General features: G+C 50.7%; 9 protein-coding genes across 9 annotated transcripts; 6 read left to right on the forward strand and 3 right to left on the reverse strand.

Annotated features, from left to right (window-relative positions):
• Nucleotides 1–332: 332 nt before the first annotated feature.
• Nucleotides 333–1896, forward strand: Z518_09094 (uncharacterized protein; the record flags this gene model as incomplete). Its single annotated transcript, XM_013413051.1, has 4 exons — nucleotides 333–522; nucleotides 577–1233; nucleotides 1285–1521; nucleotides 1589–1896. 4 exons carry the CDS (start codon nucleotides 333–335, stop codon nucleotides 1894–1896), a joined length of 1392 nt encoding a protein of 463 aa, XP_013268505.1.
• A 1168-nt stretch (nucleotides 1897–3064) lies between these two features.
• Z518_09095 (uncharacterized protein) lies at nucleotides 3065–6910 on the forward strand (the record flags this gene model as incomplete). Its single annotated transcript, XM_013413052.1, has 1 exon — nucleotides 3065–6910. One exon carries the CDS (start codon nucleotides 3065–3067, stop codon nucleotides 6908–6910), a length of 3846 nt encoding a protein of 1281 aa, XP_013268506.1.
• Nucleotides 6911–7226: 316 nt separating this feature from the next.
• On the forward strand, nucleotides 7227–8612 carry Z518_09096 (uncharacterized protein; the record flags this gene model as incomplete). The annotated part of the gene is made up of 2 exons (XM_013413053.1): nucleotides 7227–7270; nucleotides 7331–8612. 2 exons carry the CDS (start codon nucleotides 7227–7229, stop codon nucleotides 8610–8612), a joined length of 1326 nt encoding a protein of 441 aa, XP_013268507.1.
• Nucleotides 8613–10658: 2046 nt separating this feature from the next.
• Nucleotides 10659–11855, forward strand: Z518_09097 (uncharacterized protein; the record flags this gene model as incomplete). The annotated part of the gene is made up of 1 exon (XM_013413054.1): nucleotides 10659–11855. One exon carries the CDS (start codon nucleotides 10659–10661, stop codon nucleotides 11853–11855), a length of 1197 nt encoding a protein of 398 aa, XP_013268508.1.
• Nucleotides 11856–12770: 915 nt separating this feature from the next.
• Nucleotides 12771–13566, forward strand: Z518_09098 (uncharacterized protein; the record flags this gene model as incomplete). Its single annotated transcript, XM_013413055.1, has 3 exons — nucleotides 12771–13082; nucleotides 13140–13320; nucleotides 13415–13566. The coding sequence occupies 3 exons, from the start codon at nucleotides 12771–12773 to the stop codon at nucleotides 13564–13566; spliced, it is 645 nt and encodes a 214-aa protein (XP_013268509.1).
• A 335-nt stretch (nucleotides 13567–13901) lies between these two features.
• Z518_09099 (leukotriene A-4 hydrolase/aminopeptidase) lies at nucleotides 13902–15764 on the reverse strand (the record flags this gene model as incomplete). The annotated part of the gene is made up of 1 exon (XM_013413056.1): nucleotides 13902–15764. The coding sequence occupies one exon, from the start codon at nucleotides 15762–15764 to the stop codon at nucleotides 13902–13904; it is 1863 nt and encodes a 620-aa protein (XP_013268510.1).
• Nucleotides 15765–17128: 1364 nt separating this feature from the next.
• Nucleotides 17129–18087, reverse strand: Z518_09100 (uncharacterized protein; the record flags this gene model as incomplete). The annotated part of the gene is made up of 3 exons (XM_013413057.1): nucleotides 17129–17669; nucleotides 17725–17814; nucleotides 17864–18087. 3 exons carry the CDS (start codon nucleotides 18085–18087, stop codon nucleotides 17129–17131), a joined length of 855 nt encoding a protein of 284 aa, XP_013268511.1.
• A 2567-nt stretch (nucleotides 18088–20654) lies between these two features.
• On the reverse strand, nucleotides 20655–20953 carry Z518_09101 (uncharacterized protein; the record flags this gene model as incomplete). Its single annotated transcript, XM_013413058.1, has 2 exons — nucleotides 20655–20852; nucleotides 20930–20953. The coding sequence occupies 2 exons, from the start codon at nucleotides 20951–20953 to the stop codon at nucleotides 20655–20657; spliced, it is 222 nt and encodes a 73-aa protein (XP_013268512.1).
• A 257-nt stretch (nucleotides 20954–21210) lies between these two features.
• Nucleotides 21211–23322, forward strand: Z518_09102 (uncharacterized protein; the record flags this gene model as incomplete). Its single annotated transcript, XM_013413059.1, has 1 exon — nucleotides 21211–23322. The coding sequence occupies one exon, from the start codon at nucleotides 21211–21213 to the stop codon at nucleotides 23320–23322; it is 2112 nt and encodes a 703-aa protein (XP_013268513.1).
• Nucleotides 23323–23380: the final 58 nt, after the last annotated feature.

The raw sequence follows: 23380 nt of genomic DNA on the forward strand, positions 1-23380 counted from the left end.
GGCTTGGTTTTATTTTTCCTTGACCGCGGCAGGGCATTGCGCTGAACATCCCTCACTCTGCGTTCGGACTCCGTACCTCTCCTTCCAAGAGATTGTATCACTGATCGCTGCTGTGCCAGCCTCCTTGGATCACCTCTTTCTCTTTACGTATCATTTTCCTAGTTCGTGCTGGCCAATACATTTGGACATTGCGGGCTCGTCAAGCGACGAGCCAGGGACATTACAAAGCTTGTTGGAGAGCCGTATGCGCAACAACGACAACTCTGGTCGCTGTCTGAGCTAGTCATATTCGACAGGGCCAGCGACCACAAGTCGACAGGTATATTTACAAGATGGAGACGACAAGCCACCGCCCCTGGGAGACCAACCCTCCACCGTCTCTCCCGCAAACGACGCAGACTTTACCTTCGATAGCTTCTTTGACGGCGAAGCTCCCAGCTCAGCCCATTGATAGGGCTCCTTCAGATCTTTCCATTCACCCACCTCAGAGGGACTCCGGAAGCTGGATGACTCCTGGAGCTCGTGAGTCCTCTGCGCCCCCCGGCAGGTCATGACTGCTGACCGTCGCTAACCAAGTCTCAGGTTCTTCCGCCCATTCGGCCAATTCTATGCCATATTTGAATTCTGCTCATTCTCCGACTGGACCGGGACCGTCGCCTTACACTCCTGAAAACACCTCTGCCCCCCCGGCGCCCTTCAATGGTGGATTGCAGCACACCCCCAACGGTTTGCCTGCGCCCACGTCCGACCCGAATCCGAACAGAGGAAGTGGCGATTTTGATGATTCCAGGAGGAGCAGTGTGTCAAACAGCATTCACTCCGGCATGAATAATCTCGGTTTGGGGCCTACCTCCCCGTATACCAGCAACAATGCCTCCCAAACCTCGCTGGTGTCCGGTCTCCAAAGGGAAAGAGGAATCCAGACAAATGGCTACTCAGGAAGTCGATACTCAACCATGAGTGGACCCATCTCGTCCTTCGGGTCCAACCGTGGTGGACGAGGAGGATTTGCTGCTGGACGAGTAGCTCCTCCAATATTGGAAAACCCCAAACAAGAAGTCTACAGCGCCGAAGCTCCCACTCGAGGTCAAGCCTACGCCTTTCCCGATCCCGATGCCCCTCGACCACAAGGCGCACCACACTCGACGTTTTCGCGAAGAAACAGCTTTGCCGAGTCATTCACCAGCAGCATCCTGACGACGGAATCCTCCCGGTTGCCATTAGGCCAACAAGGTCAGTTTAAGAAGTCCCTGTTTTTGGTCTTGACCAATCTGACAGCTATAGAACTTCCGGAAGCTCATCACCACAGTCTACAACATAAACAAATCGATAGCCTTCGGAGTGACCCGGACTCACCCAACGGAACCACACCCTATAGCCGCACACCGGAACTCCGAATAACACACAAGCTCGCTGAACGCAAGAGACGAAGCGAGATGAAAGATTGTTTCGAACAGCTGCGAACCAGGTTGCCGGCAAGTCAAAATAATAAATCCAGCAAATGGGAAACCTTGTCACGAGGTACGTTCACCTTGCAACGTTCCATCTGCGATGAGGCATTGCAAGAGCACTGGCTGATAACTTCTAGCCATCGATTATATCTCGCAGCTCGAAAATCAAAACAAGGCACAACGGGTTGAATTCGAAAGCCAACGCCTTAAAATGGCTGAACTAGAAGCAAAACTACACGAAATGAGCCAACAGATGCGGGCCTTACAGCAGCCCCAAGGTTCATTTCCTCCTCCACCCACAGCCATGCCACAGAGTCCACTCGGGTATGGATCGCATTTCAATAACCACATAGATGGCCCAACTGAGCCAGCAAGGACACTTCCGCCGATAATGAACAGCGGGTCTATGCAAGGGATACAATATTCCTCAGAAGACCGGCGGTAATGTCGAATTCCTCGAAGGAGGAGAACTGTGTGTCCCGTGTCTGGTAATATTTTCTGAGTTGCTTTGTTATCATTTGAACTTCAAGGCTGACATATTGTCGTCTTTGGTTTTGGATCTCCCTTTTGTCGGTCCAAAAAGCCAGGCACAGTGAATGGCTTCCAGGCGTGGAAGTTTGGGTGGGGTGATCATCTTTTTTTTTTTTTTTTTTCATGATACCATGGTCACACGGGTGGATGGATTTATGAGCAGGACGGGAGTGAACAGTATCGGAGCATCCTCGTTCTGTTTGATGATTGCGGGAAAGCCGTTGAAGCTAGAGTCTGCTTCTGAAATTAGGAGAAGATGGACCATGCCCAAGTCACGATGGCTCCGAATTGTACATGGAATCTCTAAATTAATTATGGAGAACTGCTTTCCCCAGCCTTGTGAAACAACTTGTCGGATAATCTCACGTGACCTGACTCTCGTTGGCGGCGAGCTTTCCAACGTTAAAACACCCTCCGCGCGTATCTTCGCTACCTTTCTTGTTTCCTCCAATCGTTTTCTTCGTTCTCCAGCTGAAAGGTCGTCTTTGAGGACTAGCATTACCGCTGGCCCGGATACGCGCGAGGCTCTGGCGTGCAAGCTATGTTTGGAAATCCTTCCCAGCCGCAATGTTGAGCTCACAGAAGCGCGCTGCAGCTTCAAACAACAAACGCCAGGACTCTGGTGTAGGTGGACAGACCTTGTCTGAGACTGCTGGAACAACTCCATGGCTTGGTCAAACCATGTTTCTCAAATGTTATCAGCTCCCGGGTTGCCGCAATATTTCTACCGCACTCTCTCTATCCATGGCAATGATATTCCTTGACTAATGAATGAGCAGAAATTCTCACTATTTCCTATTGTTTCCTCGTTCGATCCCAATCCTTCTGTTCTCGAGTTATTGTTATTGGTACCTAATTCATCAAAAGACAGTTTGGAAAAACATTACGTTTCGGCAGGCTCACAACTGCCTGGACGTCCCTCATATACGCCTCTGATTTAATTGCAGATATTGAATACTCTCCGTCACATCTGATCCCATCGCAGCCAGTCAATTTGCAACCACAGCATACACGGCTATGCCACTCTCTGTGAAGCCAGCCTCAGCCTACAAGGGACGATCCACTGTTTCCACCTCGAAATAATGGTCACCAGTTTTGAGCCCTCGGGGATTAGGGCTCTTACACCAAGAGAGCTGGACCTGCAACATGGCCAAGCAAATCGAGCTCCTGCTTTTCCATTGTCATCTCCTCCGGCTGAAACTCTCACGAGCTTCAAGCCTGGTAATGGCACGGCAGCGCTCGCCACGAATAATCCCTTTTTGTCTTCAGATCCATTCACCTCCAGCCCTTCTGATGATGACAGTGGATCATCCAGCGGGCAAGATGAGTTTCATCTAGAAAGATACAGCCAGGACACAGACGGAATGGCCCAGATCTCGAAATCGAACCGCAACAAAGCTGTTCGGCGACCTCAGCAGAATACATCGATGCCTAAACCTGAAAAAAAGTCACGACCCGGTTTGAACATTGTTACCGACTTCTCCAAACAAACAAAACGATCCCAAACTGATGACCTAGTGATTGAGCAAGTGCAGTCACGAAAACCTCGATTAGGCCAAAGACACGCCACGTCGATCGCGTCTGCAAGGGCTGAACATGTGGTCCCCTCCCTGGCATATGGGATCTCAGAAGATCAATCCGCCTTTGGCCATGGCCAAAAATATGCAATCGCTGGCGACGGATTACAGAGCGTGGAAAGATCAAAGAGGAGGATCGGTCGAGAAGTATTGTCGAGGCTCCAGGAGTTACGGGCTGCTCGAATGAAAGCAGGGGATTCTGATAACAGACAAGAAAACATGAATCCTCCTGGACAAAGTCATACTTTCACCAATCAGTCCCGGCCTCATAACAAGTCTGCTAGGACAAATGGATATTCTCCCGGTGATCGGTCAATCGTCATTGGACTCAGTGTGCCCGAAAATGAAGCAGAAGCCCACAGACCGACTAGTGGAGGAGACAGTGCGTTGTCGTTGCATACACCCGACACACCGGCGATCGTGGTGACACCAGCTGAAGAAACAGGTTCCTGGGAGCCTCCATTCTCTGGCAGAGCACGACCTGTGTCGAGCATCTATTCTGCACTTCCATGGAATGAGAAGCAGTTTCAGCACAATGACACTCCACCGGTGCCGAAGATTCCACCGGCCCATACCGGTCACGAGAGAAGTGGTGCGCCAGCTGTGGGTGCGAGCATTATTCGAGAAAGTCCAGATGATCCCCGACTATACGCGAAGGATCTGGAAATTGACGACGGGAATGAAATTGATGATGCGGAAAACGCACGGAGAGCATCGTCCGAGAGTCAGGAACAAATCTTAACATCGGAAACTGAGACCCGTCGACACAAATCTCAAGGCTGGTGGAATCTTGTGCTCTCGCCTACGTTGTCAAGAAAGGGCACTCTGGCAGACAAATCCGGTACCAAGAGCACGGAAACACCTCTTCTACCGTCAGTTCCACCAGTGGCGGATCCTTCAATGACCAAATTAACTTCCCCAGAACTGGGAAAGTCTCCGGGAACCTTACGGCGATTTGGTTTAGCTAGTGCTAGAGCTAGCGTTTGGTCTCGATGGACTTTATGGGAAAAGGACCGGGACGAGAATTCTCCACCAAACCAGAGGGATGACTCTTCTCCCGATCCGAAAGAGGAAGAGAAAGCCTTCAAGGATTCGAACGGAACGTCGTTTGCCTCTTCAGACAGTCATCTCGGGAATGGTCTCGCAGCAGAATACTATCATGCCTGCGCCGTGGAACAACTGAGGGGCAGCAAATATTTTGAGTGCCAGAACCATTCTTGCGCCGAAAGACTACCACAGTTACATTCTATTTTTGACTCTAAGTCATTGACCGAGCCTTTCGCAGAGCCGAGGAACGTCAACCGACCTGTCGAGACGGTTCTTCGCGAGAGTAATATCCTTCGACCACCGGGCCGGCAAGTCCAAAGTGGTGTCACGATCCAATCTGAACCAGAAGAACTTTCCCCGAATGTTCGACAGGCGGACACCGCAACGGTGGTGAAGGCGAGATCGATTGATACCCCAGAACCAGCGGAAGAGACACGGCGAGGAGCGACAGTCGAAGTGCCAGCAACATCTCAAACTAATTTAGATCAGCTCTCCTCTAAAGTAGAGCCCCCTCCTGCCGATCGTCAACATCCTAATATTGCGACGGGAGTCCCATCGCATCGTGTTCAGCCGGCCGTACTCTCACCAGGTCCTGTTTCGCCAGCAATGCAACGAGTAATGACATCCCAGGGTGCCGTTCCCATGGCCGAAATGAGCCAGCCACCGAGTCAAGTTCGTTCGTTAGACCAAACACATATGCAGAGTCAGTTACCAGCCCGGTATCAAGCGCAGCCGTCCTCGATCACAGTACATAATCAACCGCTATACTCCGGCAGTGCCGCGTTTGGTAGCGTTCCTGTGACGAAAGAAGCACGGAAGGAGACTGTGCAATCCCAGTCCCAACCCATGAATAGCACCCGAGATGCCAGTCAAGCACCATCATCAAGAGAGGAGATGGCCAAAGGAAAGGATCTCGAAGACGGAAAGAAGCAGGGGTTCCTTTCAAAAGTGAAAGGCCTTCTCAGCAAGATCAAATCCAAGAAAAATGAAGAACCCCAAACCATAACCCGTCGATGGACGTTCATTATCAGCATGGTCTTGCTCCTAATGGTGATCGCATGCATTCTGCTGGCGACTCTGATTACTCGCACCGGAGATGGAACACCGGTTCAAAGCCAGTGGCTCAATCTGACTGGCTACCCTCCCATTCCTACAGGAATTTCCACGATTGCAAGGCCAGATGCTGTCAAACAAGAATCCCAATGTGTGGCGCCTACTACTCTCTGGAGTTGTGCACTCCCCAAAGAAAGTCAGGCCGAAATTGCACCCAACAATCCAAACCAACCAAACTTCCGGTTTGAAATCACGTTTCGAAATGGTACCGTGCCGGCAAACATGACGATACCGGTAGACACGTTGTCCAGAAGGTCAACAATTCTCAAGGAGCGCGCGAATGACCCATTTACCAATGATCTCTTCGAGCCCAACCCGGACCCTCCCAGCCGAGGAGATCAGATATTCATGGGAAACACCACCGACAATATCACGCAACCATTTGAGGGAGAGCAAACCCCTTTCTTCATCACCTTCATCCCTGTCTTCCCGGTTGATCCTTCAAGTATCACCGAGTCCGAGTCAAACGCTTCAGCTCTGGTCAGGCGACAAGCCACGAACTCTTCGGACGTGATACCTGCCCCAGACGTTCTCGCCGATGGCAGCGCTGCTCCAGCGAATCTTCTGCCAACGGCGCCGTACCCGACCTCACAGCCCATCAAGCTGTACAACCGAGGTCAGGTAGATGAACATTATGGGTTCTACATGTATTACGATAAGGCTATCTTCCTTCATTCGACGGCGCCCATCAATACGTCGGAGTTCTCCAACAATGCCGGAATAGATCCAGAAGACGAGAACGGTGGATCGACCCGAGACGAGTCCAGATTGCGATGCACTTTCAGTCAAACCCGGTTTCTGGTGAGAATGTGGACGAATTCGGCATTTGGAGCGACGCTTCTCGCTCCCACCGGTGATGTCAACAGCACGAGTTCAGATCCCAATTCGGCAACAGACTTCAACCGACCGGGATCATTCCCATATCCTACTACACTTAGCCTGGATCGACATGGTGGGAACATCAACAAGAAGGCAGTGTACTGTTATGGGGTGGATGATTTGCAAGTGATTCAAGAAGACGTGAAAAGTATTGTCCCCGAGGCTCGGGGATTGGGTGGACAATTGATAAATCCTGCGCCTCCGTTGGTGAATGGATCTTTCGACAGTGGCAGTGACAGTTTTGAGCAAGATGCTGGAGGAATTGACGGCGGCACTGGGGGCTGCGAGTGTGCATGGCAAAATTGGAATTGATAACGGGATTTGCAGGCCGACCCAAAGTACAAGTTATTTGCGTTATGGAGCATTTAGGGTCGGATCTTCAAGAAGGGAGTTGAAATTGAATGCATATTGATATTTCGCTTGTAACAAGAATCAAGGCCCACCACTTGCCCGTGAAACTGACGAGGTTTGTTCGTGACGTAGGTATGTCGCCAGAGTTTTCAAGTGACATAGCGACTACGTATATCCGACCATTACGCAAAGCCCCCATAAAAAGTTCACATATCCGACATTCCTCCACTTGATGGTTCGACTAGCTACTCCTTTGCTCGTAAGACATCTCCCCAGGATGAAACACGAGGCCAACATTCCGGCCGATCACCATTTCCATAGGTCGGTCCTCCACCTCGGTTGGTTCCAACTACAAATATCCGGCTGACTTTGAGACGACAGAATCGGCGAATGGCTGCCACACGACCACCGAGCTCACCAAGACTGGCTGGTCGGTGTCATCAATCACGTCGACCAAAATCGCAAAGATCTCCACCCGGTGCTAAGAGAGTTTCAGGACCTCATCGAGCAGAATACTCGAATATGGCTGCTCTTCGAGTCCATGTTTCAGCAGATCCCGGACAAATACAAAACCGACCCTCGAGGTAGCGGGCACCCCCAAGTTCGCAATCATGTCCACATGCTTCAAGTCATCAACCATTTGTTGACCACCGCTCCGTCCTGGAACGATAAGTCGGAGCGTGTTGGATTGGTAGGGTTGCCCTTCAATGCCCTCTTTGACTGGCCGATGGGGACGCAGAGCGGGTTTGCCGTGTTTCTCGATCCCGACGTGAACGCCATGTTGAAAAAAGTTCTCAACGCGTGGGGTGATTTCCTTCGCTCTCCCGAGTCGGCCAGGGTGCTGGAAAAGAATGCCCACGGAAGCTGGTTCAGTCCTCATGGTCGTGACGAGCTCACCTTCACGGCAAATGTGGGGAGGTCGAATTACACCTTCGAGGAGATGTACCAATGTGATCCTTCGGCCCCGCATTACGGGTACAAGTCATGGGATGATTTCTTCACGCGTCTGTTCAAAGAAGGCGTCAGACCTGTGGCAAGTCCGGATGATGATTCCGTGATCGCCAATGCATGCGAGTCCAAGACCTTCAAGGTCGCCCACAACGTCAACGCGCGAGATCATTTCTGGCTCAAGGGCCAGCCGTACTCGGTGATTGACATGTTGGCTCAAGATGCGTTCGCAGAGCCATTTGTAGGAGGGACTGTATACCAGGCATTTTTGAACGCACTCAGTTATCACAGATGGCACGCGCCCGTGTCAGGAACACTGGTTAAAGCGTACGTGGTGGATGGATCGTATTATTCGGAACCTCCATTTGAGGAGTTCACGGCCCAACATGCGGCGGATCCGGCGGGCCCGGTCAACAGCCAGGGCTACTTGACGGCCACATCGACGAGAGCTATTATGTTCTTCCACGCAGACCATCCCGCGATTGGACTCATGGCGTTCTTGGGCATTGGGATGTGTGAAGTGTCAACTTGCGAGATCACGGTGAAGGAAGGCCAGCATGTCAGGAAAGGCGATGAGATTGGGATGTTCCATTTCGGCGGTTCAACTCATTGTCTCATGTTCAGAAAAGGAGTGGAAATGGAAGGATTTCCTGAGCCGCAGACAGAGCATAATATTCCAGTGAGAAGTGAATTGGCGAGAGTGAAGTCGAGATAATGAAGGAGCAAGGCTCTGGGAATCACCGAGACAACGATGAATGAGACCGACGAGGGTTCTTCCCGGTAACGAAGATTTCATAACTGGCGACGAACCGAAGAGGATGAGAAAATCAGAGGCGCCTCGGCCGGAAAATCTCGAAATCCGGACCAATCACAGACAAACGAACCGAATTACAGTAGTCACGTGCTCGATGCACATCACCACATTCTGTACACCGGCTACAACACCCCACAGAACGCCACGAACACTGCGTAAAAGACTCGTATTTTTGCTCTATCGTGTGTATAAATGCTCATCTAGTAAGCCAACCTCTTTTCAGCTTTCAAAATCGCTCATATATGCTTGCAGAGTGGAGGTAAAATAAGTGCTATTCTGGCGTAATGGTCCACCCTTTTGGAATTTGTACGTCGTACCATTTAGCTCACGAAACGCAACTTTTCTCCAACACTCTACTTACACATACGAAGACGTAGAAAAGCTCGAAGTTTTTTGGTTGATCCAATTTTAAAGGCTCATAGCAGCTATATTAAGAGTTACAGTATTCTTGGAGCACTCGTTGTGGAGATTTTGGCGATTCAAATGTTGCGAAAAGAGTGTACAGAAGATCACGTGGTTTATGTCACGTGCATTTGGTGCATGTGATGTGGAAATATTTGTTTTCACTATGGCACGTTTTTCTTATTCGAATTTGCAAAAGCCACCGGACGACTGCAAACGAAACTCATGAAAGAGATGGCTGCCCCAAAGGAGAGAGCGAGAGCCGGCACCGGTAATTGCTGCACCGTTGAATGACCAGTAACACTCAGGAAAGCGCTCTTGATGACCGGGTTGATGGCTCGAAAGGGGCAACAGTCTAACAGCCGGGGCTTAAAATGAACCGGTGGATAACGGAGGTAGCGCGTAGCAATTACCTAGTCCCCTATGGGCTTAGCCCGTACAGGGTGTATGAATATCGTATCCTATCGTATCGTTTTTCTTACTCACAGAACGCCACCGTCAGGGCCTCATCGACCAAATCCGGAATCCGTCGCCCACTGCTTCTCCTAATGACGACCAGAATCGCACCGGCCTCAACGTCCAATTCCTGCCTATAACGTGCCTTGTTATTCAGCAGCTTGAACCCTTTTATACCTAGGTGATAGACTGTGGAGTCTAGAGAAGGAATGTGTTGTAGAGAGCAAGACGAAAAGAAGGAAGGGTTCAAGTTGCCAAGCCAAACATCCTCACGTGATGTTGCCAAGGCAACGCGTCACGTGACTGGCCAACACTAGAAGTCTCGACCGGACCAAAAGAGAAACACCAACTATTGTTCAACACCGAGTCTTCTTGTACCACGGATTTGAGTCTCCACCCGCGCCGCTTTTTCACTCCGAGCCCCCAGTCCAATGATCTCACAAATAGTCTCTATGCCGTTTCTGTCCTCTCCCCCCGGATTTGCCTATAGCTTCTTTTCGGAAAAGGCATGGTACCTGGATCGGACCATTTTTCTTTGCTACATCTATTCCCCGCTGGCCACTCACTGCATTTCTCTCGCGTAACTCGTCTGCTTGTTATTTGCACAAAACGATGGCCTCGGTCCGGAGAATTCTGTCACCAAACTCGTGCTTCGTCTAGCAAGGTGGGTACGCGTCTGCCTTGCTGCTTTTCCATGACTTTTTCTATGGCAGATTCGAGATGCAGCGGAGATGTCTGGATGCCTCAGTACAATATTACGGCATAGTTTCTCAACGGCTGCTACCTTGCCCTTGATTTACGTTCTCGATCCCTGACCTCTGAATTGGACTATGACTGGGCTTCAACCTAGACGTCCCGATCGAAACTTTACTTGTACTTTTCTTGCCGCAGTTTCACATCTTTTTCTCTTATTTTCAAACTGGCAACCGCACAGGTCAAATGGCCAAATCACTTAACCGAATCCGTTTGAGTTGAATACTTTATTCGTCCTGGACTTCTATAATTTTGATTTCTTCATTCAGCCGTTTGGATGTGGTGGTGTCCTTCCAAGCTCAACCAAGTCGAATTTTACCAAGTCAGCCTCGCCTCATGTCACCACAACCACCCAATCATGGTACTAAACTTGAAGCTCAACCCCTACCCAAACCACCTTTTGATATCGACATCTATCTCAATCCTTTCATCCCCCACAATCCTATGCAACACCTGCCCTTATGGATATCACACTTCTTCGGCTATCGTCCACCACGCAAACTCTTTTCATCACCCCATCCTTACCATCGATTTCACACATTAACAATCTACATCTCCGTCCTGATCGGCTCTTTCTGCGGCGTCGCCATCATTGAAAATGTCTTCCGCGCTCTACCCACTCTGTCAGGTCAGAAGGTGCCTCTCGTCATTGCTTCCTTTGGTGCCGCTGCCATCCTCGAATACAACGCCATTGAATCACCCCTCGCACAACCGAGAAATCTTATCTGTGGTCACTTTCTCTCAGCTGCCGTCGGTGTAGGCATCACCAAGCTCTTCGAACGTCTCCCACCCGACCGCTTCAACGATCTGCAATGGCTCGCGGGAGCTCTCTCTGTCGGCGCCGCAAGCGTCATCATGAGCTTCACCAAAAGCGTCCATCCTCCCGCCGGTGCCACGGCTTTGTTAGCAGCAACGGCCCTCGAGATCCAGCTGCTCGGCTGGTGGCTCTTGCCTCTGGTCTTGCTTGCATCAATGCTCATGCTCGCCAGCGCCTTGTTGTTGAATAACATTGCGGGCCGCCGCTTCCCTGTCTATTGGTGGACACCCGTCGATTTAAAGGCCCTCAGGGAAGAAAGACGAAGGAAGAGGAAAGCCAGACGCGGCGGCGCAGGCGTGGGGGAGGGTACGATTCCTGACGAAACACAAAAAGAAAAAGACGCCGATATCATCTCCGACGACGAAGCGGAGACCGACTCACAATTCCCCGACCTTCGCACGTCCCTTGCTCGATCCCTCCGTCTCGCGCGATCTGTCTCGTACTCGTCAGCTAGCAGAATTCCCCACCCCTTGCCTCCAGCGGAGGAAGCCGAGCTGCAAAACCAGTTGAGTCTACACGAAACGTTACGCGGCACTACCACTACACCGACGCGCGGTGGCCACCAAATACAAACACAAACGGGCCCGGTGGAGGCACATACAGAGGAGAAAATCATCATTTCCAGACACAGTATTGTCGTCCCGGAGTGGTTGCAGCTGAGTGATTGGGAGGACGAGGTGCTGAGAATTCTCATGGAGAGATTAAGGGATGGATAAGCTTGTATCTTATGTTTTCTCCTCTTCATCCATCAATTCGGCGTTCGTGCATGTGTGACTGGTTTGGCTGGGTCTGCTACTTGCACTTCAAGCCTCGCGATTGGACAAACGGCCATGATAGGACATACGACTCACACTACAATTCTTTCGCAATTCTTTCACAAGCAGGGATTAGTATCAATCATGTTATCCCCCATCCATTTGGAATGGGGCGGGGTGGATAGCCTTTGACTCATTGCTACTTGATCTCAAAGGCTTGTTTACCAAGGGATCCCAAACTCATCAAGCTCCATGCTTCGAATGGTCGCAAGCAGGCTCGACACTAACGGCACCGGTGACCTGCCTAGTGGCGGCTCTTCCCTCCAGTCGGATCTCCACATGGATGGAAACGTTGTACATTGGGATAACCCCGAGAAATTGGTCGGACGCTTTAACACATCTACATCTGAGCCCCGTCCGTGCTACAAACTCACAGCTGCTCAATCCAATAAGAAGAACTTGGAAATCTATCAGGGCATCCAGTATGGGCCCGTTTGTTCCACGCGCGGATCCCTCTCCGCTATCCTAGAGGCTTTGGATGAGAGCCAAAGTTTGTCAGTTTCTTGTCTAAATCATGACCGCCGGATAATCGTTGGCGTCCAACGTCGCAAAGACAATGGCATGATATCACAGGGCAGAGGTCTTGCTCAAGTCGGTCACAGAACATACCATTATCTTACGACAACTTCCCAATGGATCCAATGTTCCATTCAGGTCCATTGGCTCTGATGTCCTTGATTAGGTCACTGAACGGACCACAGGGAATCGTGTACAATAGCCGCTACGAGGCGCCGGAATATCAGCTGTTGAAAGAACATAAGGAGCTGATCGAGCTCTATCCTGGGAGTCGTAATATGACAATGGGTCTTTGGTTAGATGCCCTTTGGTCTCTCTGAATCCGTCCTACAAGGAGGCAGCCTGCTTGAGGCCGTCTGCCTGAAGCTGACCTCCAGTGATCTTCCAGGACCCATTCAAGATCTTCCCGCCTGCCCCGAAGTTGCTAGCATCACAGCCGACTGCTGGAGTCAAGATCCAATGTTACAACCGACCGCTACAGCCATTGCAGAGAAACTCCTCAGCTGCTCCGTCAAGTTCATCGTGCGAATCCAACAGAATACGGACGCCGGGTTTCCACCTGATACTTCGAATCCACAATTATCGAGCTTGGCAAGTATTAAAGATGCCACCGTCAGCACTGTCTAAGAGGTACGGAGATTAAACAGGATATCCGCCTTCAATAAGCAGTCATCCAGACGCCTTGGGGACGGCGACTTCAAGACCCTTCCGGATCGAGACGCAAATTTCAATCCCGTTGACTCATTCTTCCTTGGTGGCGTGTTACTCTGGAATCTCATGGATGTGAGCAGCGCCGGAGGCGGAGGCACAGCTCAGCCCAAACACAGAGGTCTCCTCTGCGATGATGAAGGTGAGTGCAACCTAGAGATATATATGTATGAGATCCCCTCCGGCACTGAGGAGACCTACGAAGACTCAAGGTGATGCTAATCAATACGGAATAGAAGAGAGAATTCTCGAAGCCATGTCTCACCTCGAGCATGCCGTGAGAGGCGGATACCTCGACGCTTATCACGAACTATACAACGCCCATGCGACGCTGGCGCGGAAGCACATCGCGAAAGCTAATAACCCTCCACGACGTAATGTGGATTGATCATTGATACCCCCTGAGCGCTACACGAGTCAGCATAGTCAGCGAAGCAACTTCAGCCAGGGCCTCGATTAGGATGTTGACCAATCTAGTCATCACGCATTCTAGCGCGGAAGACTACCGAAATGGGCGAGTGCAATATCTGGAACTCGCTTTTATTGGGCGACTAATCACATCGCAACTGTGGATTTTTGGAATCATCGAGCGCCAAATGTTCTCTGCTCCGTCTCCCAGGGAATGCCCCTGCGATCCGAGCAAGTCGAGTTCAAAGTTAACAAAGACGTCAACCGGACCAATTTTGATCTCAAGTTTCACCTCAGCCCTCACCACCTTCTGATTTACTTCGTTCCAAACAAATCCTTTGCCACCAAAGCCCGACAAATCGGATGATAAAAGTCTTTATTCTTCTCAAACGTCTGCACAGCCAGTTCATAGTCAAGTTTCATCAACCCCCTAAACAGTGGCCGTACGAACTTCATCCTCCCCACCTCGCCTAGCAACTTGGTCACGAAGCCCTTGATGGAGAAGTCCCCACTCTGCATCGCGACCTGGTAGTAGCGCGACGAGACTTCGACGTTCCGCGTTTCTTTCAGGTCATAAATAAAACCCATGTAATTCACATGCGGGACGGGGAGGGGTCTCTCGAACGCGAGCAAACACTCGAGAAATACGACCAGTTGATTCGCGGTCCAGCCATCCACGTCGAATTTGGAAGGCCCAAAGTCCGGATTTGGATTTCGCGTGAATTTCTCCCATTGTTCAGCGAGTTTGTACGCGACGTCGACCAGGCTGGTGTCAAAGTCTGGCTTGGGCGGGTGTCCAGGCTTGTAGAACCACGTGTCCCAGTCAATTTCGGCCAACTTGGTTGAAACTTTGTCGTCGTCCTTGAAGAAATTCAGAAGAGTCGCTTTGAATTCGTAGCTATCGAGGGATTTTCCACGCCATGTCTCGAAGTAATGGGGGATGAACTTGTCGAATTCTTCTTTGGAAATGAGTTTCTCGATGTAATAGAGGAAATTAAACCCCTTTTCGTACGGGATGCTGGAGAATGCGTCGTCGGGATCTTTGCCTTTGAGGTCGATAACGAGTTTGGTAAATTCGTGGTCGGGCCCGTATTGCTCGATCGAGTCCGACATGGCTTTCCAGCCGATGATGGCGGAGAAATCGCGCCATCGATCGCCGCCATGCACGATGGATTGGATGCGCCGTTCGAGGTATGTGGTCCAGCCTTCATTGAGCCAGAAGTGTTCCCAGGAGGCATTAGTGACGAGGTTGCCGGACCAGGAATGCGAGAGTTCATGTGCGATCACGTCGACGTTTTGCCGGTCGCCGGAGATCATGGTCGGCGTGGCGAAGGTGTAGATCGGGTTTTCCATGCCGCCATAGGGGAAGGAGGGAGGGAGGACAAGCACGTCATATTCGCCCCATACGTAGGGAAAGACGAGGGATTCTGCGGCTTTCAGAAATTTCTCCGTGTCTTTTTCGAGTTCCCATTGGCAGTCGTGAAGTTCTTCGGGCCCAGTGGCGACGATGCTTCGAGGGCCGATTTTGGCGGTGGCGATGTCGCCGCTGGCAAGGGCGAAGAGATACGAGGGAATGGGGACTCCTTGATGGAATTTGAACAGTTGTGCTGAACCGTCTGACGAAGGCGAGGTTGGGTTGTCTTTGGCGCCAACACCAGACGCGATGACGGGGAGGGGGGATCTGATTTCAAAGTCGAATGTTGCTTTGACATCTGGTGTGTCTTGACAGGGGAAAATGGATCGGGCGTGAATGGCTTCACATTGGGAAAACATGTATGGGTGTTTCTTGTTCGAAGTCTGAGCTGGTGTCAGCCATTGTAGAGCAGTACAGGAGGGAGTTGTTTCCAGATCGATTTCAATGTTGACTCTCTCGTCCAGTCCGACTTTTCGGTTGAGTTGAATTTTCAACGGACTACCATATGGTTCTGCTCGAGGGAGGAATTCCCATTTGACTGCTTTGCCATCAGCTTTGACGTTGTGGATTTGTACATGGCTTGAATCAAGTAGAATCTCGTCAGTTTCGCCACCCGTGATTGATTTAATGCTGTGGATGACACTGCCTTGTAGCTTCTGCTGGTCAAACACGATCTCAAACTTGGTGAAGGTATGAACTGTGCGCCAATAGTTATAGTTTGCAAGAGTGTTAGGGTCACGAGGGGTGTTGATCTTGGTGGCCATGGTGCGGAAATAGGTACCACAAGATAGCCTTCCGAAAAATATGTTGGAGCTCCGATGGGATGCCGGAGACGATAAAGCTCTGAATGCTTCTCGGGTAGTTGAGATAACAGAAAAGACCGGGCTGTTCACCATGCAGCTGTGGGGTGATCGATGATCTTCCTTTTCCCACCCCCTTGTTTGCTTTCGAATATATATTGACCTGATATGATCAGGTGTGACGACTCAATGAATGACAGGAGGAACTTGAACGTCTAGCCGTCCGTTGTCGTTGTCAAATGTCGATATCGACGGTTGAGGTCCCAGTGCGGTGAAGAACACGTCTTGGCATCGGTACCGGAATTACTTTCCACCGGTACCGGCACCAGGCATCTGATGGTGACCTTCGACATCCAACCATCATACTTCCAGTCTTCAGTGAAGGAACCTCCTCTACTGAAGATTCCATTGCGAGCCTAGACAGATCTTCCAAGATCGAGACGGCTTGTATCAACCCTTGTATCTGCCCTTCGGAACTATTTCCATGGGAGGTCGGCTAGAAGGGTAGACCCTGTTCTCGGCCCACCGTCCAACCCCAGTAACAAACAACGAGCACGCCACTACCGAGTCAGCTCGTTGGGATCTTTTGAGTTAAGTTAAGGGGCCCTGTTTCATCTGTGGTAAGTTGAGCCAAAGCCCAGTGGGCACTCCGTCGGGGCCCCCTGAGCTTTCGGACGAGGGGAAATTTGGGAGCCCAAACCTTACCTGCTCTGGGGGACTCCACGACCCATTGGGGTTGTCTGTTGTGACTAGGATGCTCGAAGACCCAAAAAAGGACAGAGTCGTGTCACCGTCACCACTGGTCGTTAATAGTTAAGAAGGCTATACAACATACTATTGACCTACAGAAGGCTAGAACAAAGTCAAAACGTCCCTGATTTTTCCGGTGTCGCTTCTCACCGTCTTTTACGTGCCAGTTGCACAGCCTTGTCCGACAACTTCGGGATTGGAGCTATTCCCGGGCCCCCGTTGATCCCCTGCAAAGCTAGTCTGACGGAAAATCATGCCTCGAGAAAGAATTCTGTCCGTGGTCGCACAGTCAAGAGAAACAATTGTCGCATTCGATGATTAGAGGGATATTTTTCCAAGAGCAATTGTGACAAACAACAGCTAGCCAAGCATGACTATGGCAATGCTGGAATAACACCCGCACCGGCGGCTGCGCTGTGAGGTGCTCCTAATATCCGCAACTCTTTTGTCCATTCCACTCCATCCTCATCCTCTCACATAACACTTTTGATCTCGTTTCGTTGTCTTACAAACTTCGCAAGCAAATCCCACCATCTCATCTCTCCCACGCCGCCTTGACCACCGAAACCTCTTGCCACTTATTCGCCCTTGGCTCTCTCACTGGCACCCTTGATGAATCGGCTCAAATCACCAACAGGAAGGTTGAGAGGGAAGTCCACTGCTGCCAGCAATTGCACAAAGAAGAGATACCATCCCAACAGACAAGTCACAAAGGTGATGCCTCCGGCAGCGTGCTGAAGTCCGGTATTGGCAACGCCTTCACCGACTTGGAAGAAGAATGCAGCGAGAACACCAAAAGCAGCGACCAGAGTGGCGAAAATGAGGACGAAAATGATGTTGGTGCGGATCGCCACCACCATGTAGATGAAGCACAACACGGCCATGTAGACATGGAAGTAGGCAAATGTAGCGGCGAAGACGGGATCTGATGATGACTGAGCGGGATGCGCGGGATCATAGGCGATCGATGCGTTGAAATAAGGAGTCAAGGTCGCTCCAAACGACAGCCAGAAGGCACCGAATGAGCCAAACACAACGAATGGGAAAGTGTTGCCTAAAATGAATTCGAGAAGCCCGCCCAGCACCATGAGAAGACCGCCGAAAAAGTAGTAAACACCACTAGAGAAAGGCATCAGCGTCGAACTCGTCGGTAGGTTGTCTTGATTTCACTCACACTTCGGCTGCACCGAGGCCTCCAGCACCTCGCCATCCGAGCAGGATATTGGAAAGAGGAGTCAAAGAGAGTAGAAAACCGACAAGCGCACTGTTTTGGATCAGTAGAAGAAACCTGGGGATGCTTGGGGTCGACATACAGAGGAGTGGGATTCCCAAAGGTGGATCGAATGTTGTTGGAAACCTGATTCTTGGGGGAAAGGTAAATCTTCTCAAAGAGCTCCGGAGTGATAGAGATGCTTCCGGCCGTCCGGATTCTCTTGAGGGCAGTGTCATTGTCGTGATGATCATGATGAAGGTCATATCGACCATTGACCGAATCGCTGCCGGCATGGTCCTTCTCAACATCGGGCACATTCGACATCTTTGCAGTTGCAGAGGTGTTGATGGCAAGTCTTTCAAGGTATAGAACAAAGTATCAGGTTACCAAGAGAAAGCAATATGCAAACCCAAAAACGTGAGGCAAGGTGACAATGAACACCGGGGCTTGGAAGAACGAGGTGAGGAACACCAAAACACAAGCACAGCCAACTCACTAAGGGATGACTGGGGAGACAACGTAAAATAAATATATTCGACAGCAGCTTTTCATGGGCAGATCGACTGATTTTCTCCTCTCGGTGGAGGGGAGACCCCCTAACCCGCTCAGCCGAATGACCATACCCGGCTATTCTGGGTGGAGACCCAAGCAAGCCGCAAAATTGGTTGATTGTTGGACAGCAGGGGAAAGGTTTGGGTCCAGGGATGGAAATTGGCCAGTTGAGGCTGCAGACAGAGTCCACCACGGCAGGAGAGCCCTTCATCCATTGATTCAGTCAAAGCTCAAAATGCATCTCAAGCGATCGGTCTTCTGACCAATGGTCAGTGGCGACGTGGGCTCAAGCTCCAAGCTAACATGGGAACTAAAAAGCACACATTACAATCTGGCTGCGGGGAAATACTGGGGTACGAAAAAGTCAGAGAGGTTAATTGTGGTGATATCCTCTCGTTTCGAGCGAAACTTGCAATATGATCTTTGGGGCCAACTCATTGACACTGGTTTTGCAATATCATGCTTTTCCAATGTCCTCATCCCCAGAGATCTGAATCTTCTGTCGTTGACACTAGACTGGGGAAATGTGTCCAAGTCTCGATCTCCAGGACCTGGCGGTCTTGACGATTCCTCAACTTGGGTTTGGCATACGCAAACACTTTTTGGTTGCGGCCTTCTCGGAAGGGCTATGTTTGCGGGGTTGGCGCCAATACAATTTGCTGACTCGATCTCGGGACATGAGTCTTTACATTGGCACTCACGATGTCCGGTTGTTGGGTATGCCGATCGACCCATTTACGTCCCATCGAGGCCAGGGGAGATGCAGAGCATGTTACCAGTATTGGGAGGAGGCAGACGGCAAACGATCAATCACCACCCCTTGTGACTTTGGGTTGTTCCTTTTTGGATCCTACTTTGGGCAGCTTGGCCCGGATTTTGTCCGGGGGGACTGTCGTTTGTTCTCATTAGTGACCAGCATTGCTTTGGAGGGGGGAGCGATCCAAAAGCCTGAAGGGTGCTGGAGTCTTTGATGCTCGAACGGGGGTTTGCGGCCTGCAACAGTGACTTAGAAGCGATGCTTTGAGGACGAATAGTATTGATTGATCTGCATTCCTAGGTGGCCATCGTCATCGACAAGTGCCACCAGTGGTCCAAGTAGAAGCTGGAATTTCTACGCCTTTGTCACAACCCTAGGCGTTGATTTTCCGGAACCCCGGTTTGTTTGGTCGATAAGATCCCCAGGGACAAGCAGGGAGGAATGTGGAGGTGACCTAACCTTGTGGTATCTGATATATCCCATTTTGTAGCATTCTGTTGAGCATCAGGGCGGTCGATAGGTGAGAATTCTTGGGGCGATGGCTAGAAGCGACCGGACAGATGGGAATTGCGGTTCCGCTGGCCCAGGGTCGGGAATTGGTACCTGGAGCTGTCCGTTTCCTAAATAGCGCCGGAGAATACGTGGACCTCACGTGATTGGTTTTCAGACTGCGATCCACCAAATGCCCTTGCACAGCTGTCCAGCATTTGCAAACTAATGCAACCCAGTCATAATTCAAAGCCAGAAAGGTATGTGCCGATATCGTTCACTAGTTGACGACGACGGTTTTCGGAACAATTCTTTTGCGAAGATGCCTCACAAATCCTGGCCGTTATTCCCGTGGGGATGACATGGATTTTTGCTACTCATGATTGTGCTCTAACGATCTTTCCGTAAGAAGGTTCGAGGGCACAATTAATTCCTTCATATGAAATTTGTCCATGGGGAAAGAATATACGGGAAAAAATGCGTGAGTCTTGACAAACTCCGGGTTCTCCAAAAGATATCCAGCTGGGAGAACCACGATGGCACTCGTCGCCGGTCGTCAATGCAAGAGCCTTTATTGAACACTCGGAGCTGTGAATGAAAGACACCTGATTCTCCGATCAATCTATCTCTCGCCTCTATCTGTTCGCTGTAGATCCGACACTGGTACAGTCAATCAGAATCGAAACGAGAATATCCCATCCTCGCATTGCATGTCAAATTGATCATGATTTTACAGGCACAATCTGCCACATAGGTGTATGTACAAGCTGGTTATGGGTTGTCCATTTCTCTTTTTTTTTTTTTTTTTTTTCCCTCTTTTCGCTCAATCACAGCACAGCGCCATCATTGAGACCAAACCGCTGGGTATCAATTCAGATGAATGCCATGTCTACTGTATCCATCTCCGTTGATGCTGTGTCCTGCGCTTTCTCGATAAGATTCGGAATTATCTTCGCTGGCTCATTCTTCAACTCTCAGCCGAAAGCTTTGTCAGGTATGCCTCGAGATCGAAATTTTTATCTTCAGGATCCGTTATGACTACCATCCATGTCAGTCTTGTGCCTTGAGCATTTTCGCAGCGAATGCCGTCGCATCACATACTGTCACCACTTGCTGTCTTCGACTGGGGGGGTAACGTCTTCTTAGCCCATTCCAGTTTGGCCTTTTGTATTAAATCAAGCTTGTGTTGGTATTCCGCTTGGGCATGGGCAGCTGCGTTACTTGCCGTGATCGCCCTTTGGTGTGTGAATCCGTAAAATATGCCAGCGATAAGAGCTGAATACCGGAGTACCTGCCAATAGTCAATTCCAAGCTTCAGATGTTAAACTGCAAAACATCGGAAAGGGACCGAGGTGACGGCGTTCATACATTGACACCCTGAGACGTGGACATTGTGAATGAACGGCGCACGCGAAGGGCAGATGTTCGCACGCGAGGGGAAGAGGCTGTTGTGAGAGGCTGGTCGTTGTAAAAGCTCGAAACGAGAACATTTTTGGTTTCTTTCCGGAGCTCATCCCTGCCCCCCCCCCAGCCAACCACGTGACCTCGCGAATTCCACCGTCACATTTCGCGAACCGACTTGCGAGGCCGTCGTGTTTTTCTCAGATGCATTCAATTTTCCAGGCCAATCACCATTGGCAGTTCCGATCATGTCGTCACGGAAAGACGAGCTTTTGGCCAAAAAGGCTCGCCTTGAGGAGCTTAAGCGACAGAGAGTACTACGCCAGGAGCAGTACGCCTCCAGCAGACAGAGTATTGGAGAGGTAGGACCGTCAGCATTTTGTCCAACGAGAAGTCATGCTGACTTTGGCAAGACCCCTTCGCCGGGGAAGACAGCGGAGGAGCGAAGATCTGAAATTGACAACCTCGTTTCCAGCCTAATCGATCGCCAGAGAGACTCCACGGCGTCCCCGAGCAGAAGAGGAAGCAGACCGAATTCAATTCAAGGCACCGGACAAATCACTCCTCAAAATGACGCTGAACCATCTCCGAAAAGGCTCATGCAATCGACGTCGACGCAGACTGAGATTGCCGCTACGTCGCTCCCCGTTTACGAAGGCGCTGTTGCTCACGAACCGGCAGCGCACAAAAAGGAGTACATCACATACAGCAAAGGCGTACAAACCGAGCCATACACCGAAGAGGCCACCCCCACACAAGACCATTCTGACGATGAATTATCATTGGGCTCGAGACGACGGCTTTCCAGGCGCGATCAAGAAAGAGATGAAGAGATTCGACAGAGTCTCCGAAAAGAGATCGAAGAGGAGGTCAGGGCCACCCTGAATCGGGACTCAATTGCATCAATGTCCACAAATTCCCAACAGCGCTTTCCTTTAAGGACCCTCACCGCCAATGAGCTGAATGCTGTTGTCGCTTCTTCTGAATTTGTGTCTTTTGTTGAGCGATCTTCCAAGGTCATTGAGCGTGCCCTCGACATGGACGATAATTACGACCTGCTTGCAGATTATACTCGAGCTTCCACATTCGACGACGACGACGACGACACGCCTTATCCACGGACCAGCAAAAAGTCCCATTCTTTACGCGAGTCTCTTCAATTGTTTTCTGATCGATATACCAGAAGACGTATTGTCTCCGACATTCAATTCTCACCGCACTTTAATGAACTGCTTTTGTCTTCCTACACCAAAAATCCCTCCGCCCCTCATGAACCCGCCGGGCTGGTCCTTCTCTGGAACTCTCATGCCCCATCCCGGCCGGAATACACTTTTATGGCGTCGTCAGACGTCCTTTCCGCCCGGTTCTCTCCGTTCCATCCCAATCTTGTAATCGGTGGCTGCTACTCCGGGCAGGTCTGTCTCTGGGACACACGAACTTCCGGACGGACCGGTCAACCAGTCCAGAAAACACCACAGTCTGGGTCTCATCTCGGTCATACTCATCCCGTCTACAGCATCAGTGTGGTAGGCACACCGAATGCGCACAACATTCTCACCGCTTCCATGGACGGCGTTGTCTGTTCCTGGTCTGTCGATATGCTTACTCAAGCACAGGAGTATTTGGTTCTCAACACTCCAGCTCCAGCCAAGATAGATGACCTAGCCCCTACGAGCATGAGTTTCCCGGCATCCGATCCGACATTTTTCCTGGTCGGTACCGAAGAAGGCAGTATCTATCCTTGCCATCGATACGACCGTGCCGGTGCGCAAGCGGGAGTCGACACTCGCCTCGCATATCGTGGTCATACCGCACCGGTCATGAGCTCTCAATTTCATCCCGCCCGAGGCCCAGTGGATCTAGGCGATCTCCTTCTCAGCTCTAGCTCCGACTGGTCGGTAAAGTTATGGCGCATCCGGCCAGCGGCAAGCTCCGGCTCAGCCGTCGCAATGACGACCTCGGCAACTGGGCCAGCGCCGACAGTTGTCAGTCCCGTTCTCAATCTTGCTCGCGAAGATCTCGTCTATGACGCAAAGTGGGCGCCTCATAAACCATCAGTATTCGCCTGTGTCACAGGTTCTGGTGACCTGGAGGTGTTTGACTTGAGTTATGATTTGGAGGTGCCCATCACCAAAGCCAGTCCGACAAGAGGCCGGAATGGAATCGTTCCATTCAAAGGTTTGAATAAGCTGGCCTGGGAAGAAAGACGTGGCAGTCATATTGCTGTGGGCGGATTGGACGGCGTGGTCACCGTCTTTGATGTCGGAAAGGGATTACAGTGTGGTAATGGTGAGGCAGGTATGGATGAGTGGGTGGCCATGAAGAGACTGGTCACTAAACTTGAAGGTGGAAAATCGTAGGTTGAGTCGATTTCCCTTTGGGCTGACTCAGGGGCATGAACCTCTGTATGAGCTAGTC

This window comes from Rhinocladiella mackenziei (genome assembly GCF_000835555.1).
Source record: "Rhinocladiella mackenziei CBS 650.93 unplaced genomic scaffold supercont1.7, whole genome shotgun sequence".
Classification (NCBI taxonomy): Eukaryota; Fungi; Ascomycota; class Eurotiomycetes; order Chaetothyriales; family Herpotrichiellaceae; genus Rhinocladiella; species Rhinocladiella mackenziei.